General features: G+C 38.0%; 1 protein-coding gene and 1 long non-coding RNA gene across 3 annotated transcripts; one reads left to right on the forward strand and one right to left on the reverse strand.

The window, feature by feature from the left end:
- Nucleotides 1–2,148: 2,148 nt before the first annotated feature.
- On the reverse strand, nucleotides 2,149–3,673 carry LOC121414858. The gene is made up of 3 exons (XM_041607911.1): nucleotides 2,963–3,673; nucleotides 2,415–2,736; nucleotides 2,149–2,180 (listed from the first exon to the last, which is right to left on the reverse strand). Exons 1-3 carry the CDS (start codon nucleotides 3,671–3,673, stop codon nucleotides 2,149–2,151), a joined length of 1,065 nt encoding a protein of 354 aa, XP_041463845.1.
- Nucleotides 3,674–7,828: 4,155 nt separating this feature from the next.
- LOC121415216 lies at nucleotides 7,829–20,137 on the forward strand. 2 transcript variants are annotated; one of them, XR_005969969.1, is made up of 3 exons: nucleotides 7,829–8,759; nucleotides 13,056–17,377; nucleotides 17,550–20,137. It is a non-coding gene; the product is annotated as an uncharacterized LOC121415216 (long non-coding RNA). The 2 variants fall into 2 exon arrangements; XR_005969970.1 differs by having other exon boundaries at nucleotides 13,056–17,205; nucleotides 17,378–20,137.
- Nucleotides 20,138–21,506: the final 1,369 nt, after the last annotated feature.

Consider the following 21,506-nt stretch of genomic DNA (forward strand, 5'->3'; position numbering starts at 1 on the left):
ACGTGCTGCGCATATATTTTTCTGCGCTTTCGTCTGTTGTCATAGTATAGTATAAGTATGCTTCTACCAGATGCTCTTTGAGTCGAGATTATTGAACAGAGTGTGATGAAAGCAGTCAAATCAAAAAATGATTCAGGAAACTGAGTTTGTTTTCTGAGCTTTTTAGTTTATTAAACCGTGTCAGAGCAAATATCTCTATAGACAGACAGTAACGAACGTCTGTACTAGTGCCTGGGTACAAGCAAGAGTAAAAATTGACTTATTAATATATTTTAGGAACTAGGCCATTTGAACTGATTTTGGAGATGTGTCTCAGGCAGTGGCGTAGACAGGTCCTTAGACCTGGGGGGGATGATCCCTAGCTGGGTCATACTTTATATATATATATATATATTATATATATAAAGAATGAAGGAGATAACGTACTCGATAAAAACAAAATATCATGGGCCAAAGCAGACGAGTTAAAGATAACAAAATAACACGATCTGCCTCATGGATTATCTCGTGTGTCTTTTAATCACTTTGCTTTCAGCAATAAACAGGGCATCCAGTAATAAACAAACTTCCTTGCACATTTTTCATGGCAGTAATCTTTTGTTTGATTAATGACAATGAGTAAAGATGATTATAAGAGAAATGTCATTTGTCGGATGTCTAGTTATCATGTTGGTCATGACAGTCCTGCTAAACATGATCTAGAATAACTAGTATTCCTTATTTTACTAGTATAGTAGTATACTCTTTTTAAAAGTAGCGATATTGTTAATGATCAAACGAATGAATCAACAACTAAAGGAATAAACAAATAAACAGCCAAATAACTAAAAAAAATATCAATTACAATTATAGTAATAGGGGTAAAATAAAAAAAAGCTCAACATTATATTTCTTATCCACGTGCAGATATGCGGACACTAAAATGATAAGCACACTCTGTTTAAAATTACCATGATTACAAAGGCTTGATTGAATTAAGTATGGAAATGAAATAAACCTCACCGGGTTGTCGGAAGTAAACTGTATAGATAGCAACTTGTTATAATTTCGATTCATTTCTTATTATGTACCTTGTTATGATGATAACATAGGTAAGGAAATGTAACAGTTTATAACCTTCAAACCTAGAAGACTGCGCACGTACAGAAATCACTGGTATAAGTAATTCCAAAATACATTGCGCCTCGACTTCTTCTTGAAACTGGAAGACGTTTATTTTCACCCAATATAGTTATGCAAAACAGTCCTTAACAGTAAAGGATTATAATGCCCAACATGAAGGAAAAACAGGCATACTAATGCTTCATATGGCAGTATCAGGTAACACGCTCGAAAGGAACATACTTGCTAAGTTCCTATTCTCTTGAACGATTCAGTAAATCAGTACAAAAGTATGAACGCTTAAGTGCTTAATGTCCCAGAAGTCTCTTGTAATCTAGGTTAAGAAAAGCCCAAATGTTTGGCGCCTCTTCTCGCTTCTGGCCGCGAACTCCTTGGCGAGATTTTGGACAGATATGTTGTCGAGCAGGTCATGATGGCTGTTACACACGGCAACTGCGTTCAGCCTCCGCTGAGTCATTGTGCTTCTCAGCCATGTCTTGAGGCGCCGCAGAGCAGAGAAGCTCCGTTCGCATTCACTTGATGAGACCGGACACACGAGGAGCAACTTCAGAAGTGTAACAACTTGTGGGAACAGGTTTCGTACTTCCTTCGCCATGTTATGGTATGCGTCTTCTGCTTCATGCAAACTACACGCTCCAGTCGTCTGCTTGAACATAGCCAGCTGCACTGCCAAGATGTCCTTCTTAAGCTCCGGATATTTCTGGATGAAGCGTTCATCGCTACTTTCCCAGAGAGAAGCATATCCTCCAGCTTCTTGTACGAAGCCATGTCAGTCTTGGTAGGATCATACCTGTCGTTCAGTTGAACTACCACAGCATCGACAAAGGTCAGGTACTGCGTCCTGTAGTACTGTTCTGCACTTGTTGGGTTGAACGCCGTTGCTGGTCCTGTCAAACGTCGAGGAGGATTCCTTTTCCTTTGGGAGGCGAAGTGGATCTAATCCAAGTTCATCTGCCTTGGACACTGCTTTTTCATACAGTACGTGGAACTCCTCGTCTGTCCGCCATGCAGTCATCTGGTTAGTTGTCATGCTGACTGCTGACTGCTTCTAAGCATACCTGCACAATGACAATTTGGGCGAAATTTAAAGAATGATTAAAACTGTATGAGAACATCCGAGAAAATTGCTCTTATCAAGAGCGTAAAGTCTCATGGATTTCGAAGTTCTAAGTTTCTTAAAACATAATCTTAAAAGTAGTTTCAAAACAGAGACACTTTACTTCTTCCACATTCTGTGCTGAATATTCATGAGTAATTTCATATACAATAATGTAATGCGGCAGTAATCTTACCTGAAACGACAGCTGAGCGGGCTTGGCAGGAACGATTCAGTTGCTGTAGAGCTGCTATAGGCTTGGTGACCATCTCAAGGCTGAGGTAGGTTTCTCCCTTCTCAAAGCGATCGAGGAGGCCATTCGCCTTGGCAGCTGATTCTGTAGAACCCGATGACGCCATCTCTCTGAGGCTTTCGAGAACAGCCTTGTAGTTATCCTTGACGGAGAGGATGGCAGCTAACCTACATAGCCAACGAGTAGGACACAAGGGCCGAATTGTCGAAGGCTTCATCGGCTGATCATCAGAAGAGCTGTCGTGTCCAATCTCCTCAAAGATGGCCTAGATGGGTTTAAAAGTAAAGAATGGTCTATCATTCATAAAAGTAAAGAATGGACTATCATGAGTATATCAACATGATCGATGTGTTCTTTATTTGTAATTTTATCCTAATAGCTCACGTCATTATAAATACTACACAGACGCAAAACAGACTCAATTGATTTAAGGTACATTAGCAAATATAAATTGAAGTAGAAGTTTTAAATATAAACGTAATGTCACTTACTTTGTACTTTCCAGATCTCTTGAAAAGAACACCCAGCTCATGCACCCACTGGATAGCATCTCGAACAGCGGAACACTCCGAAACTGCATGCTGCATGATGAGATTTGCTACATGGGATCCACAATGAAAATGCAATGCGAGCGGTTGTCGTTCTTTCACTCTAGCTTGACACCCCCTGTATTGTCCCTGCATGATGGCTGCACCATCATATGTCTGGGCCCTCAGGTTATCCACCGACAGTGATAGGCGAGTGATGACATCGCATATCATGCTGCAAATTACTTCACCGGACGTGTTTGGTAGTTCATACAGTCCCACAAAGTCTTCATGCACGATGAGATTGTCATCAACATGGCGAAAGCAAATGGACTCTTGTTCTGCACCACTTATGTCTTGAGTTCCATCAACCATTACACCAAAAGTTCCATTCTTTGCGATACCTTCAGCCAGAGTTCTCACGATTTGATGACAGAACATCTGAATCATCTCTTCCTGAGATTGTGGGGAAGTGAAGTTGATTGCCCGTTTGAGATAGTCATCAAGACCGGCGTCGCTTTCCCGGAAAAGTTTGAGGAGTTGAACAAAATTACCTTCCTCTGGCGTATGCCCCCGGAATGGAAGTCCCTGACGCAGGAGATAGCGCAGGCACTGGAACACTTTTAGAAGGGCTTTGCTTGATTCCTCCTGTTGCTTTCTCAGATTGCTACTCATTTGTGCGTCAATTGCTGGCTGTGATTTTGAAGCAACCGCCAAGGCGACTCTGTGACTCAGAGGCTTTGTGGCTCTCAAATCTTTCTGTTGCCTTTTTCCAGTTATCAAAGCCGGTAGCCACAAATGCTGGTTCCTTGTTCTTTGCCATTTTTAGATGGCCAAGTTTTTCTGCTTTCATACAAGTAAAGCACAGTACTCCTTTCAATGATGGATCGTAATGGATCCAAGGGTTCATCTTGTACCATTTTTCCTGGAAATAGATTTTCTGCTTCTGTCTTTCCTGTGGCGGAATAGAAGAAGGGGCAGGATGATTTGGACTCATCCACTCTGATTCAGTTGCTTGATTTCCATCATGTGGAGTCTTCTCAACTGGAGCATCCTCCATGTCTCCTCCATCCCCACTTGGTGTTCTTTGTTCGTCCTCCAACTGTGACGTTGATGGCCGGTCTTCATCAGTTTCTTGACAACTTTTGAAGAAGGTCGTAATTTTTGACGTTTTCAAACGCTTTGCTTGCGACATGCTTGGACAATTTCACGTCATTACATTGACCGAAATTCACAAGGTTGAATTGAATCTTGTCTAGAAATTAGTCAAATTTTTATCGCGTAAATGCGCGAGATGATTATGTTTTTCGTCAAAGGTCCGACAATGAACACGCTGAGGGTCGAGTTAGGCTTGTTCTGTGATCTTATACCATAAATTAATCTTATCCATGGATTGATTCAATCTGCCTTCGTGAATTAAGGCATGTCTATATATTGGATGATTCTACCTTCTTTGAAAAGCACAAAGTACTCTGAAAAATTAGTGAAATAGTTCACTCTTTAACCCTAAAAAGACTGGGGGGGGGGGCTGATTCAGCCCCCCCCTCGACATTTTTCGCGATAAATCCGCCGCGCGAAATTTTTTGACCGCGTCGCTTGCTGACTTTTTACTTTCAAGTCTCGCGCAACTTTTGAGACCAAAATTGTGACCCCCGGGTACGCGGTTCCAAAATTACGCAACATTTTGTAAGTGCATGCAGACCCAAAATTACTCAAAAACGTGAATTTGTGTACAAATCCAATGCAAATAGTGTTCTTAGCCAAAATTCATAAATGTATCATTATTTTTTATTTTACTGCTTAAAATCAGTTAATTTTATATTTTTTATGGTCAAAATAAAGTCCCCGACAATTTCCATTGAAAAAACAATAAAAAACAAAAAGTCGAAAAACAAAGAAATACATAAGAAATTTAGAAAACAATAGAATACATAAGAAAATAAATGTGATTTTCAAATTTTTTTAAAATCAATTTGATCAGATGCCTATCTAGAGTATGTGAAACAAAAATTAGCATTTCAGGGGCATTATTTTATTAATTAGAGCAAATTTATGATTTTACGCATAAATTAGCATAATTAATGAGACATGAGATTTTTTGCAGAATTTGATGTTATAGTTTTGTAGATAATGCCATGGGTAACGCGTGTGCCAATTTTCGTCGCGATCGCGCGATCGACGGCCGAGATCATAAGGGGGGGCTGAATCAGCCCCCCCCAGTCTTCTTAGGCGTCGAAATAGCCCAGTCTATTTAGGGTTAAGGAGTGAATATATGAAAGAGTGAATATTGAGTGAAAAAAAAAACCTCGGATATCACTGAGGCCATCCAAAATTTGCACTTTCATTCCAAAATCATTCAATTACTAATTCGCTCCTTAGAGACTGAAAATTTTCACCTTTCCTTTGCAAAGTAGGGGTTGAGGACATGGCCAGCAGGGAAAAGGGTCAGTGTATGTGTATAGGTAATTTCTTATTAATTCGTTTGAACAGTGTTAATGTGTTATGAAAGCAATTGCTCTGAAAGGGAGTGATTAAGCGACACTTTCTTAAATCTGTAATGAAATATTTTGAACTTATCTCCTTTGCAAATACATAATTATTATAAGGAAATGTACTTGGTGAAACTCTGAATAACGATCCTTAAATGTATATGACGACGCAAGACAGTTGTTATTACTTAAAACTTGCAAGTTGTAAATGCATATAAGATGATTGACTCTGAATAAAAGTCCAATTTTGATCATGTTTGTCATTGCTGTACGTTATGATTATTACTGCTATTATTATTGATTGATTTTAACTAGCATTCATTGCTTTATTACTGTATAGTTTTGCTTCTTCCCCCACAGAAACCTGGGGGATGATTGTACACACCATCCCCCCACCTAAAATTCTGGGGGATGCATCCCCCATCCCCCCCCCCCCCCCCCCCCCCCCGCTATCTACGCCCCTGGTCTCAGGAATTGTGTTGTGTCTTGGATGAAAGTTTTAGTATGTTATACTAATGGATATAATATTGTGTCAAGAAAACAAGATATCTGAACAGTCAGGCAAGAGCATCCTGTAATCAAATTTGCTTGGCCACAGTGAGGGCAACACTGTCAGAACAACATTTTTTACACCTCCCTGTAAAAAGTAGAAGTAGTTTGGTCAATTGAATGCTATTTAAAGACATGTGTTTAATGAAAAGTGCTAGATCTTTAAATAATTTCACCAGTTTACCAGGGAAGACCTCCTCAATTGCAGATATCTCCCTCTCACAGAAATCTGTTGTGAATGTAGAGGGCTCCCATGGCAGATTGGTCTCTTCCATCCATCCCTTCAGTGTTGCTAGTCCACGTTGAATTGCCTCTTTTGTTTCGGACTGAACAATGAAGAGACCAGCAACACTGAATCCCACATTTGTTTTGAGCAACATCATCAGCAAGTCAACAACACCTACAAAGTATGAGAGTGCAAGTCCTAGCATGAATTATATTTGTAAATGTTATGTTCTTATAAATGTTTTTCATGGTTTTACAACTTTCTGTTAATTTCTTGTTTTGCCATCACACTCCCCCCCCCACCCAATATTTATCTACTATATGATTTTGTGATAATGCTTGAGTATTACAATAAATTACTTAAAATTAGTATACTAAAATACAAGGTCAGAGATTTCATGTGAAGAGATGCAAAACACAAAGGTCAAAAAGGGAGAAAAAGAGGTATTTATATCTTGCTTTCAGGATCTCCTGCATTATGAAATTCTAAAACAAGGGTTGGACATTATTGAAGCTTGAATATTTTCAAGGGAAAAGTATAAAATTTTCTTTTGGCTGGCAGGAAAAGTCAATACCTTGAGAGAAAGTGCCTTTGAAATTCTGTTTGATAACAGAAGAAGAAGTCATCAGGCAAAGAGGAAGGGAGGATCTCATCATCTTCCACCTCAAAACTCCTTTTGGATTTGGCCTTTGTTGGCAAGTGCAGGCTGAACTGGTCGTTGGGATTTTGTTGCTTCTACTCTTTAACGTGCAGATCCAAGTTCTGCTGATCCACCTTGGAATATCTTATGAGGAGTTAAATTGTGAAGCTGTCAATAATATCCTACAAATAATTACAATCCGGCCCCATAACTAAATCAATAATCCTCTTTTTCTCCCTTTTTGACCTTTGTATTTTAGTATACTAATTTTAAGTAATTTATTGTAATACTCAAGCATTATCACAAAAAAGTGAAGGGTGATAACCAGTCCATGAAAAAGAAGCGTTATGGCAACGCTCTCATAATGTTATCATTCATAGTTTTGTTCATTTTTCGTTGATTTTGAATAAAATTGCATAAATGTGCATTATTAATGAATTTCACAATTCTGTGTAGAAGTTTGGAAGACCCCATAAAGCCCTCTCAGATAAAACAATCAAAATTGGCCATGAAATGCCAGAGAAAAAGAAAATTAAAAACATTTTTAGCACACACACACACGGAAGGACGGACGAACACAGGCAAACACGTATGGAGCCTGTTTTATAGTCCCCTCGCGAACTTCATTCCGTTGGGACAAAAAATGGCAAGTAAGTGAGCTTTTATCTTCAGCAGCTAGTTTTGTTCAAATTCATCTAAACCTCATGTAGTTTCCCTGGGCCAAGTAAGAAAAAAACCCACTCAGGGATGTTTCTTCAATCGTGCTAAAAATATTACGTGTACGGACGGTCAAACGGGCAACCCCAAACATTATAGTTCCAGCAACATTACAGGGGCAGAGGTATAAAAACAACACACATGTAATCATAAAAAAGTACCCCCCAAAAAAAAAAATAAAAGAAAAAAAAATAAAAATCTGTAATGGTAGAGGCATCTTTATTACCATATTAAAGACTTTATATTTTAACAGATTCAGTATAAATATACCAACACTAAACACCTCACATTATTCACCAAATTATTATTACAACCTGTTAAATCTACCCTCTATGTTTTCTAACACCTCAAAGTATTTTGTTAGAAATTTTTCTTGATTTGATACTGATAAAAACACTGTTGTTATAGTCAAATATGACTTGATGTATTTATCAATAAATGAAAAAAAATTGATTTTATTGCACTCCTATCAGATACTTGATACCTTAAAGTGCCAATTAACCTATCGGTGTGATTTCATTGGGGAAAAATGCAGCCATTTTATGGTTATTTGGATAATTTACGACCAAAACTCCTCAATTATCGCATATAAACTGTACCTCCAGGCGGGTGTTTCATTAGGCTGTTCGTAAGTTACAGCGACCATCGCCAATGAATATACCATTTACCGCAATAAAGGATCACCAGTCGATATTAAAGTCGCTCTTAACTTACGAACAGCTTTATGAAACGGCCCCCAGGTGCGTTTGTCCCTCATCTGAAGCCCCATCCACACGTATGCAATCGATGGGCTTCTTCATATCACTTGCAAATTCATCCATTTTGCTCTTCATGTACATGTCAGCCATGTGCTGCGATGGGTCCTTCGGATAAAGTGGATGAGCCTTGACAACACCAAGCACCTTTTGAGCTGTATTTTCAGTCTCCATGATGAGATGCATGGAAGTCTGTAGAACTGACTTATACTTGTTGACATAATCAGTATGTGTGGTGAACTCTGGCTTTTCTTTCAATGACACAGTTTTATACTGCTTGTGCGTGTATGTTGTGCCAAGTCGGAATCCTGCGGCATCATCTCTGTTCAGCACCAATTTATTATGCCCACCTTGCAATTGTAGGGTATCCAGATCCCTGTAAAAGGTGTTGCTCCAGTGACTGTCCACATTGAGTCGAATATTCCAACCTCTACGGGCTCTCCTAGATGTGGATTAAACTGCTGCTGCTTCCTTCTCTCACTTGAAATTGTTTGGTATTAAGGCTAGTATAGATGTTTTCCAGCAAGTGGAGTGGCGTCTCCTGATCAGAACCTGCAACCATGCCAGCGCCATCTTCATCAACATCCCCTCTCTCCTCCACATAAGATTCTCCATCTACCCTATCATCTATTTTGATGCCATCCATATTCCTCTCATCAGAACCTTCAACTAATCCACTAGTGCTTGGCTTTCAAGTTTCCCTACTCCTTTCCTCCATGTTTTTTGCCTCTTCCTCATCTGCCGGTAAATACTCCATGAACTTTCGCTTCTTCGATGAATGTCCATTGCTTACACTTCGTTCTTCTGTGTCATCCTTCTTTTCTTCAAGGCCTTAGACTTGTTTCTATTTCTTTCTTCTCCAGTTTGATCTTCCTCAATTTCAGTTTGAGTTCTGAACTTTGTTGCTCAAAAGATTGAAACTATTGAATTAAAAGTAAAATGGAATTCTCATGATGCAATGAGAATAATAAATTGTGATAAGTTTCTGATTTTGAACAGTTACAGCTCATTACGTTAACAGTTAGACTTGTGATCGTTATAAGCTTAGAAGACCCTTGTAGCTGATTTATAAACAGGAACATTTCTTGACAAGCATTTGAGTAATATTTAACGTACATGCAAACACAAGAAAAACAAAGTCAAACCTCATCTGCATCTTGACATAACAAATTTGTTGAGCAATGCAGTGATCACTTGGAAAGTAGCTTGCATCAGTTGGGGGAGGCCTGCTGGCAGGATTAACAAACAGCTCGTGCTCAGTGAAATTCCGGAGATGCCTTTGCCTCTCCTGCACACGGCAAACTCCCAGCCCAACCAGTTGAGTGATCTTCCCAGAGATTTTCTTGGCAATAGGTCTCAGCAGTCCAATTAACTTCAAAATGAGAGTGGAAAAACAATCTACAAGTTAAAACACATTATAAATCAAGCAATACATACAGTACATGAACTGCTTGCCCACTTGCCCAGGGCAAATTACAGTCACAGTGGGCAAAGAAACATCTGTAATATTTGTCTTTATTGGCAAGTGGGTTTGTTGCTTGTGTTTTACAAGAAAAGAGAAAAAACAATGAAGATGGCAAACATTAAAGATACAAAAAGAGAAAAAAAACATCCATTTCCACTAATAATTTGAATACCACTAAAACGAACATTGCTCTAGATAGTGATTGTGCATGACATGTGTGTACAACTGCACTTAAAAAAAAAAAACACAACAAAACATTAATGTAATCTAGCAAACAATTACACAGCCTAACTTAATGCCCCAAACGGCAAACAAGGAATTGTAGTGCCCTGTATTGAGATGCTGAAAGTGGACTATAAACTTTTCTCTTTCTTTTTTTAAATTATTATTCTGCATAAAAAACACTCAATCTACAGTGAAACCATTGTCTCAAGATACAGGCATTCATTCCATTTTCAATGGTGAATTAATATTACCTGACAAAGTAATGACTTGTGAGGTTAAAGGATGTGTTTCCCATTCGCTCCCTCCAATTTGACATCACTTGAATAGAGGATAATATAGTTAGAAATCATATTTCAGACCTTACCTGAAAATCCCACAGTTTAAAATGCATTTTTAATGAAATAACGGTCATTTTCACATGTCGATTTGAATTTATGGTGGGGGCCACCATTTATTCCACCATTGGTTTGTATGTAACAAAAAAGATTGTTTGTTTCATTGATTGAATAAAAGCTACTTGACTAGTTGATCCAAAATTTAATATGGGATGTATTGATGCCATGATCTTGATACCTGTACAAGAAAAGTTTGAGACAATTGACAAAAGGCTACAAAAGGGATACACAACCTTTAAATAAGTTGAATTTATGCATTCTGAGATGAAATCTGAACTTAAAAATCTTCTTTCATATAAAAATGGGGAACTGTATCTTCTTTTATTACATTAACCTTCTTTCATTACACTAGTGTCATGTTTTCATTTTAGTATTTTGTTTTATTTTTATTAGAGTCAAAGTTTTTCTATCAATGTCATAATCAAGTAGGGAAGGGGGTCTTGGGGGGTGAACATAAACATGTAAGAGAATGAAAACACAGTATCACACAAGCAATTAATCTTTACCTTTCCTAATTCATGTACTGAGTGATGGTCCTCATCCTTGGGTATTTGACATAAACCCGTACTTCCTTGTGGATATCATCTTTCTTATCCAGGGCTGCCCGCAGATCCCTGCTGATCAGCTTTTTTCCCACTCTGTGATTATGGGTTCCATCAAACTAAAAAACAAAGTATGATGAAATACTATTAGGATCTAAATTTATAATTTAAACATATTAAATTGAATATGAAGGGAAAGTTTTGTACATTGCATGATAACAATTAAAGTTCAGAAATTAATGCAGTACTTTCCTTATGGGAGTTTTAGGGTGTGTTTATCGTCTTCAAAAGTTTAGAAATGGGTATTTGATTCCCAAAAAGTCTTTGGTTTCACTTAAGTGAATCTTGTGTTCAACGCTATTTTTCTATTATTTTTAATCAAAATAACAATTTCTCTTAAGTTTTAATTTATTTTATAATCTAAAATAATTTTTGAATATTTTTTTTCGTAATCTGTGCAGAAATTCATAGGGAAATGTCATAAGGCATGCAACTGGATTGAAATAAGAAGTACTGTTTACATATTTTAAGTTTTTATTATTAAAGAGGAAGTGATTTTCCTTTTTTGTTGATTTAACTCTGGTTTTAACAAGCTTGAATAGGATTGAAATGCATAAACTTATGTGATGGTGTGACATTAATAACTAGAAACATAATTGTAGAGTATATGCTATTATATGGCACCTTTAGTAAAAATATGTAATAATCTAAATACTTTTACCTGGTAGTCAGTATACATGACAACCTTCACAATCAGTCTTGCTGGGCAGCCTTTCTTTCTTGATGCCTGACATCTCTTATATGACCGCTTTAATGGCAACGGATGATCTTCCTGGATAAAATAAATGTGAAAAGAAAAAAAAAACTCTACCTGAAAAAGTATATTTAAAGGCATTGCGTAATCGCCCCTTAAATGAGGCGCGGCCATCTTGTTTTGAAGGTGCATAATGCGCTGCCTTCTTGTCCGGAAAGCTGCGAAATACCAACCTGTCCTATGGAATAGCCTCGAGCACTTCGCCGAAGCCAGCCTGTTTTGACTGTCGACCCGCAGCCCATGTGCATTTTGAAATCGCCCTCTATATGTGACTACGCAATGTCTTTAATGTAAAAAAATGTAGACGGACAGACTGGAAACCCCCAAAACATAGTGCCTCCATGTCCTTACAGCAATGGCAGAGGCATCTTTATTACCATATTAAAGACTATATTTTAAAAGATTCAGTATAAATATACCAACACTAAACACCTCACATTATTCACCAAATTATTATTACCTGTTTAATCTACCCTCTATGTTTTCTAACACCTCAAAGTATTTGGTAGAAATTTTTCTTGATTTGATACTGATAAAAACACTGTTGTTATAGTCAAATATGACTTGATGTAATTATCAATAAATGAAAAAATTGATTTTATTGCACTCCTATCAGATGCTTGATACCAATTAACCTATCGGTGTGATTTCATTAGGGAAAAATGCAGCCATTTTATGGTTATTTGGATAATTTACGACCAAAACTCCTCAATTATCGCATGTAAACTGTACCTCCAGGCGGGTGTTTCATTAGGCTGTTCGTAAGTTACAGCGACCATCGCCAGTGAATATACCATTTACCACAATAAAGGATCACCCAAGTGCGTTTGTCCCTCATCTGAAGCCCCATCCACACGTATGCAATCGATGGGCTCCTTCATATCACTTGCAAATTCATCCATTTTGCTCATCATGTACATGTCAGCCATGTGCTGCGATGGGTCCTTCGGATAAAGTGGATGAGCCTTGACAACGCCAAGCACCTTTTGTATTTCTGTATTTTCAGTCTCCATGATGAGATGCATGGAAGTCTGTAGAACTGATTTATACTTGTTGACATAATCAGTATGTGTGGTGAACTCTGGCTTTTCTTTCAATGACACAGTTTTATACTGCTTGTGCGTGTATGTTGTGCCAAGTCGGAATCCTGCGGCATCATCTCTGTTCAGCACCAATTTATTATGCCCACCTTGCCCGAGTGCCCTCCTGAAATTGTAGGTTATCCAGATCCCTGTTAAAGGTGTTGCTCCAGTGACTGTCCACATTGAGTCGAATATTCCAGCCTCTACGGGCCCTCCTAGATGTGGATTAAACTGCTGCTGCTTCCTTCTCTCACTTGAAATTGTTTGGTATTAAGGCTAGTATAGATGTTTTCCAGCAAGTGGAGTGGCGTCTCCTGATCAGAATCTGCAACCATGCCAGCGCCATCTTCATCAACATCCCCTCTGTCCTCCACATAAGATTCTCCATCTACCCTATCATCTATTTTGATGCCATCCATATTCCTCTCATCAGAACCTTCAACTAATCCACTTGTGCTTGGCTTTCAAGTTTCCCTACTTCTTTCCTCCATGTTTTTTGCCTCTTCCTCATCTGCCGGTAAATACTCCATGAACTTTCGCTTCTTCGATGAATGTCCATTGCTTACACTTCGTTCTTCTGTGTTATCCTTCTTTTCTTCAAGGCATTAGACTTGTTTCTATTTCTTCTCCAGTTTGAGCTTCCTCAATTTCAGTTTGAGTTCTGAACTTTGTTGCTCAAAAGATGCTGCTTGACCAAATTGGTTTGAGGTCATAGCTCTCTCTATTCCCTTGTCAAGAAATTTAATCTAGGTCTCCATACTCTGCATTCTTTCAGCGATCTCTCCAAGACGCTCTTCTCTCACAACTTCTTTGGAGTATTCTGAAGTCTTCTTCTGTTTCTTAATACCCCCAAAAAACTCGCTTCTGGTCTTTTTTTTCCACGGGCATATTTATACACACGTTCCCTTGCCTTTTCTAGGAGGAGTCCTTTCTTGCCCAACAGAGATGGGTCAGCTTTAGTGAGATGAAAAGCAGCTTCATTTATCTTCTTTTGGTATTTGTTCACATTCTTGCCACCTTTCCCAAATATTTTTGCTGTCTCTCTCTTCCACTTCTTCGTTGGCAAGATCAATCTGAGGTGGAGTTTGACTGGGTGGTTCATGACTGATGGACAGCTTTGCACCTGCAAACTTAAGGGTTGTCTGACTTGTCCTAGGAGGGTCCTCTTCACAAGATTTACTTGTACAGCATCACGTTCTGATGAAGAGAATGCTCCCTTATTGCTTGTAGATGGCACTCCCAGATGCACTGTAGAAACTGATGCTCGTTGCAGCGGTGATGCAAAATGTGATTTGATCTTATCATTCTCAACTGGTACATGGTCATCATAATCGATGTAATCCTCGAATCCTTTATCATAATATACGCTGACATCAAAGGGCTGCAATTTCGGGACATGCTTTTACGGCTTCCTGTTGGCATTCGTGGAGTGTTTGGGTCCGAACAGGCTTCTTGGTGATTTCTTTGCCGTCTACCTGGATGATCGCTAAAATGCAAGGAGCAGCCATAGCAGTGCCCTGTTGGTGTCCTGTTAAGAAGACAAGAAACAATTAGGACAAGAGTTAATTGAAAGTTAAAGGGGACCTGTTATGCAAGTATTGGTGGCACTCGTTATGTCAGTGTAGTTTTATAAATTGATCACCTTTTACAGGCTTGATATATCTTCTTCAAACAATTTTGTTTCCATTTGCTAATGTCAAAATACAAACAATATTATTTTATACAATGACTCATAATTCTATACCAGCGCCGAGTCATTACGCTTATTTCGGGAAACATTTTTATGTTATAAATAAATAAACGGGCGGTTACGTTTAACCTATTTTGCAAATGGGGGGGTAAGAATTCACTGAAAAACACCTAAACAAATTACATGTACCATAATATTCTTTAAGTCATACCAAACTGTTTTTAAATGAATTTAGAATATATATCTCAAAATTCAAGGTATGTATACAATGATAATTTGTGTTTACCTGGCAGGCTCCTTTCCTATATATGCAGAGAAATAATCCAGTACTGTGTATCTTTCCTTGTCCAGTGTGAATATTTTCTTCAAAGATCTCCAAACTTTTTTTTTTAGTTTACATACGTACACTGTATAATGCCACCATTGTTTAGAAACCTGACGCAAAGATCAAGCTTTCTTTCTTGCAATCTTGCTGAACTTAGATCAATAAACCAACAAATTCTAATATATTCCTCAAATATGATGTAGCAGTACAACAAACAGAAGGAATATGGTCATGAATGCATACATGTACATCTAGTCATATGTTTATCAAAATATGTACCCTAGTTCTAAACATGCATGCGTGCATTTCTAGTTTTACAAGAAACGATATAAAATACTCTGTCAAGTTGACAAATATTGTGAGAATACCTCTTCCTTCCTTATCTGTGAGTTTTTTCTTGTCTCCATCATGACCACTGTCATTGGACTCAGACTCATAGTCATTTGATGCCAATTTCCTTTTTGGTGCAAGTGGCACTGACACTGCAAGGGTAAAGTAAAGAAGAAAAGATTGATGGCAATATTATTGACTAATTACCAGAAATTTTTACATTATCAGGTAATGTGTATACAGTTGCTGCACATATGTTGGTCCCCCTCCCTCCTCTTCATCTTTTTAAAAGTATAACTATTTATATTTTCAAGTTAATTTCAAGTCACCCACCAAAAGTGAGAGATTAAAACAAATAATATCCAAAAAGAACTGAAGGGTATAGGACTATAGGAATATCAGTATTATAACATGAAAAGTAAGGAAAGATGAAGAATAGAAATGCAATCATATGCTTGTAGTGTGTATGACAACCAATGTGAGGTGAAATTTGACAAAGAACATACATATCATAAGAAATACATTTTTTAAGGATAATTTGAAAGAATTTACTGAAACTGCATGCTTAAGTGAATCTGGCAAATTGTTCCAGACCCATGTGGCGGAGAACATAAAAGATTTCTTTAAGCATATAATATTAGGTTTAGGAAGAACCAAATTTAGTGCATTATACTTATTTGTTCCGACATCATGTCTTTCACAAACCATTTCAAGAAAACGAGATGGGGTCATTCCCATTTATGGCCATTCCATGAATACATTTTGAAACTATAGGCCTACATGTACATCAAGTTTTTTAAAATAATTAAAAAAAACAGTCCCTTCTTTGTTCAATACATGCCCATTTAATATCCTTAATAATCTGTAACCCCCCCCCCCCCCCAAAAAAAAAGGCCTCTCAATTTACAATCTGTTCCCCACTAGATTTTCTAGGGCATTAGAACCAGTTTTATTTCCTTAGACCAATATTGCATAGAATATTATGTAGTCAAAACAGGGTTGCATATTGAATTTATATAGATTTACTTATACTATTGTCTGTAGATCTAGACCCTGTAGGCCTACAGTCTATACTCATGTAGTTCTAGATTTACATGTAGACCCTTTTTCACTCCTCAAAAGTTTTCTAAATAGGTCTAGATCTAGAGAAAAGTAAGGATTTGGTCTAGACTTCCAGGAAATCACTGTGAGGTCATGCAGTCTGACAAATTGAGGTGCTTGTCATTGACCATTGCTTCCACTTTCTGAAGTGTATGGGTTTGGAGCTTTTCAACATCGTTTTAGAGGTAGCTGTTGTGGTTTTCTCAACTTCGTCTGCCTATTTTGTTCAGTGAGTAAGTGGCATCCCTGAACATGAAGTTCTCGTTTAGTTTCAGTACTTCAAGGAATTTGTCAATCTCTGTAGCCTTGTCATCTTGGGCATTAGCGAGATAGGGTGCTTTAGTGATTGTGGCTGCTTTCTTGAGGAGGTAATAGTCCCCAATCTTCAAGCCTGGCTTAAGTTCTTTTGTATCATTGTCTCGTGTGAAAGTTCCTTCACTTTCAACAAGCACCTGAAAATTAGTATGGTCAAATAAGTCACTGTTGTGCACTACTAGCTCAAGCATCCCCTGATTTAATTGGAGAAGCCTCTCTTGGTATTCTTTGTGCTGATCCACAACAGTACAAGATGACTTGCTCTTCCTAGTTTTCTTGAGGACAATCTTACTTGTCCCACCAACACTTGATCCCTCCATAGGGTCCTCTGTAAAATCTTTCCAGAGATCAGTTTATGAACATTGATGACACTCCCTTTAGCTAAGTGTTGAAGCAAACATCTGCGTTAGTACAAACAAAGTATATCAGAGACTTTGCCTTGCATAGCACCTAACACGGCTTGGCCAAGTGACCAGAAATGAAGTCCATGAGATGAGGGATCCCAAAGTTTCCCTTAAGAGAAGTCCATCTCTGGCCCAGAAAATAGGTTGGTTGGGAACAGATGTTCGACGTCCACTGTTAGTACAAACTGTATATCAGAGACTTGGCCTCGCATAGCACCTAACATAGCTTGGCCAAATGGCCAGAGATGAAGGTTATGAGGCGAGGGATCCCAAAGTTGTCGCTCAGGTGAAGTCCATCTCTGGCCCAGAGAATAGGTTGGTTGGGAACAGATGTTCGACGTCCACTGTTAGTACAAACTGTATATCAGAGACTTGGCCTCGCATAGCACCTAACATAGCTTGGCCAAATGGCCAGAGATGAAGGTTATGAGGCGAGGGATCCCAAAGTTGTCGCTCAGGTGAAGTCCATCTCTGGCCCAGAGAATAGGTTGGTTGGTTGAGAACAGATGATCGATGTCCACTGCTAGTACAGGGGTGACTTGCACACATCGGTCTAATTATCAGAAGAACCAAACATATTTTACATCTATATCATTAACATCCATAACACTATAGTAGTGTATCAATCATACCTGAATCGAACACCTCTGATTTCAAAGAAGATTTCAGTGTTATGCTTGTCAACTCTTTTTGTTTGAATGGACTTTCCCCATTTGACCCCTGTGAAGCGATTTGTCCATACATGTAAGTCATAATGTGTGAACTTGTTTAACTCACGCATGCACATACATGTACATATATAAATGTGAATGATTATTATACATGTTTATAGTGGACTCATTACAGATAAAGTGTCTTCACAATTCATACCAGCCTAATGAATAAAAAATACCGTCTTTCTCTTTCTCCTTTTCTTGGTGGCTTTGTCTCTCCGACTAATGGAGATTGGGGTAGCATAACACTTGATAAGCTAAGCCCAGATGTTTTCTTCTGCTGTGCAACATGTGCATAAAGGATGAGCACATTAAAACTTGTTTCTGGAATGTGCCTCCCTGGTGGCAACACTGGCGTTACTGTTGGTTGAGCTCTTCTCCTTGGAATGACGTTCCCATCCCAGTCCATTCTCCATTTTTGTTGGGTACAGCCATGCTTCTTCCTTCTGTATCTTTCCTGTAAATTGCATTTGAGTTCCTTGGGAAGATATGAGGTACTAGGTTTACATAGAGAACTTTCCTCATCTCCTTCAAGAAAGCTTTCGCTAATCATGTCTTTTCTCTTGATATGAGATGCAGACCATCCCATCTATGATATCTATCATCAACAGTGAAACAGTCTGGTGAAGCAACAAATTCACAGAATGCTGTATTTGCCCTGAAATCGTCAAGTTTTAAATAAAAAAAAACACTAGCTTCACACAAATCCTGGCTGTCCCGCCTGGGAGGTATCCCACTGAAGATTATTGTGGCACGCGGATATAGTTCTCTAACAGCAAAACACAAGCGTTTAGGTATACTCTTTTCAGTCCAGTCCCATACACCACAATTCAAAATTGTTCCTACGTGAAGGATCTCAATTTCAACATCTGCCATACATGTATTTACATTGTTTTTGATGAAATGTAGGCAGCACCAGAACAAATACCAAAGCATGAGCTTATTGTTGTTTTTACGAGAACAATTGTCGCAGTGAAGACTTATTCCCTTCCCTCTTTATTAATTTCCAAATGGATAGGCAGGAAGAAGGGATGAAGAGTATATTGCAGTTTGTCTGCGATATTATTAAGAACCAATGGCATTCTCTCGAAATCCGAACTTGCTTCTTAAGCATATTGAGATTTATTTGGAGTAGCCTCTCTTGGTATTGTTTGCAGATCCACAGCAGAAAAGGATGATTTGCTCTTCCTGTTTTTCTTTGGAACAATCTGTCCCACCTACACTTGATCCTTGCATAGGATCCTCTGCACCCTCACTAGCCTGGAGAGAAGTTCTTCCCGGAGAGAAGTTTATGAACATTGACGACACTCGCTTTTGAAGTAAACACTACCATAAGTACAAACAGAAGTTCATATCAAGTAATATCCAGTCATTAATTTAATGTAGTCTCTGTATTTTTTTTCTCTTGATATCGATAGCATAATTCATAGTTGCTACAGTTTTGAAAAATGTTTCAAAGCCCTTAATGACTTAATTTTGTGTCACCTGATATGTAAAATAAATCATACAAATTTCATTAATAATCAAGTGTTTTTTTCCACTCTTAATTGTATGTTATTCCATCTTAGATAGTGAGTTCATGATGATAATTGCAAATCAAGTTCCACTTTTGGTCTACTTTAAGCTACATAAAATATTTGAACTCAAATCCATATCATTTGACCATGAAATTATTCCAAATATAACTATTTGTTGCTTTATAAGTAGCATATTTAAATCGCGCGTGTACATTGTACTTTGCAATACATTTCAAAATGGATTTTCTCATAAAGAGAATACCTGATCAGGCTGATATTTGCAGTATTAGTAGTCTGTAACGAGTACTTGGAAAATCTACAGTTTAGGTAACTATTCTATCAAGACATGTGTGGGTTAAAAACACTTGATTACTAATGAAAATTGTATGAATCTTTGATTTTTATGATTATCAGCTGTATTGTCATGAGAGGATAGGTACTTAATCTGTAGATCCTCCTTAAGGATATAAAATATTACCCATTTAGTGTGATAAACTGATACCTTTCTGGGATAATAACAACTCCACCAAATAAATAAACTCTGTGAGAAATTACTGATGATTGAAAATTATGTAGTAGTAAAAATACTTTTGTCCCATGTGCAAGAATTTAATCATTATATGTCATGGGATTAGCAATAATGTGGGCTCATGCCTGCAGGCAACAGTGTAAAATTTCACTTTTTTACCTTATGACCTACTCCCACATTTTTTGCAGGTTTTTACTACAATTGTTTGTTTCTAGTGTTATATATTTGTGGTCAAACAAATCAAAATTTTCATGGAGGTGATGATGATGATAATAATAGTATCATTATTATAGACTAGTAAGGCTCACCTTTGGCCACATGCCATACATCATGGACATGGACGATACCAGGTGACGTCTCCCCGGACGTACTTTGCCAGCTGGCGATGCCGATCCGTCACTAACCTTCCTATTGTCAAATCTTCATTTGTCAGCTTCTGATGTAGCCTTTTGTACCCCTCTAGTTCCATGTGGGAACTATTCTTCACTTCATTTGACTGAAAGAAAAATAAAATCTTTTGAGTTAACTACAATTATCAAGATTAATACATTCATTAGTATGCTTACGGATCTTTATTTGGACAATGGAATTCTTATTTAGAAAAATGAAGAAGTCTTGCAACAGAATTAATGAATTCTTCAATAAATTAATTTCATCCACTGAAGGTGTGAAAAAAATTGTGAAGATCAAAGAGAAATAAAGGAATAAATTTTGTTTTTTTTTTTCAACAATTAAAAAAATTATACCTGCACTAGCTGTATATCCACTATCTTTTTGACGCAGAGCTCAATCCCAGTATACGCTCCGTACTTGGCTGAATGCCCAGGGCTGTCAGCTCGTCCATCACCCCCTATATCAAGCGGAGCCCCTCTGGCCCGTAACTTCTCCAAGATGGTGTCTTGTCGCGATTTCCAAACCTTCTCAACTACAGGCTGAAGAATTCCTCTCTGGTGCCTGAAGAATGTTCTTTCACTAATACATTCAACTCTAAGGAAGTGCAGGATTCTGAGAGTTTTGGATGGACTACCTCCGGCAAATAGAGTTGAAGCTGAAAGAAGAATGTTCCCGGCTGGAGCGGACCCATAACGAGGTTGACTGTCCCACTTGGTTAAGTTGTTACATGTCACACACTCACAGGTTACCCTGAGGAATGTTCCTGTTACAGTTTTTGTTGTTATGACATTTCCGGATGAACATTTCTGGCAGTATTTGAACAGCTCCATTAGCTTAGATTCGAATACAATGTACTTTCGCTCTTCATGGGGCAACATTCTCGATCTGGCAAGAAACTGCTCGCCCGGCTTACGACCTCGCTTGTGAGAGTCAAAATACAAATAGGAGGGTAATAGAAATAGTAATGACTCCAGATATTGATTTGTGAAAAAAATCCAATTACCACAAACAACTTTATAAAGTAAAATTAATTATCATGCAGGGCAGGGCAGAATACTGAGTTGAGGAAAAATCTTTTCCATTCAAGTTTTCAGATAAAAAGGAGGACCAAGAAAAAGAAATACACAATTTCTAAAATAAACAAACAGAAACATTTTTCCATTTTTCGTACAAATTGAAAGTAGAACTGCAAAATTTACAAATTGAGTAACAACATACTGGACAAAACAGATATGCGAACCTTTTCTTCTTCGCCTTTCTTGGTGAGCTCTCTTCATCTGAAGATGAACTTT

The sequence above is a fragment of the Lytechinus variegatus genome, chromosome 5, assembly GCF_018143015.1.
Source record: "Lytechinus variegatus isolate NC3 chromosome 5, Lvar_3.0, whole genome shotgun sequence".
NCBI lineage: Eukaryota > Metazoa > Echinodermata > Echinoidea > Temnopleuroida > Toxopneustidae > Lytechinus > Lytechinus variegatus.

Excerpts from the sequence above, each read along its gene's own strand:
- LOC121414858 (XM_041607911.1), bottom strand. The coding sequence starts at position 3,673 with ATGAGTAGCAATCTGAGAAAGCAACAGGAGGAATCAAGCAAAGCCCTT. Across the intron at positions 2,737-2,962 it reads AGAGATCTGGAAAGTACAAA|GCCATCTTTGAGGAGATTGG; the intron begins GTAAGTGACATT and ends AAACCCATCTAG. Across the intron at positions 2,181-2,414 it reads CCGCTCAGCTGTCGTTTCAG|GTATGCTTAGAAGCAGTCAG; the intron begins GTAAGATTACTG and ends GTCATTGTGCAG.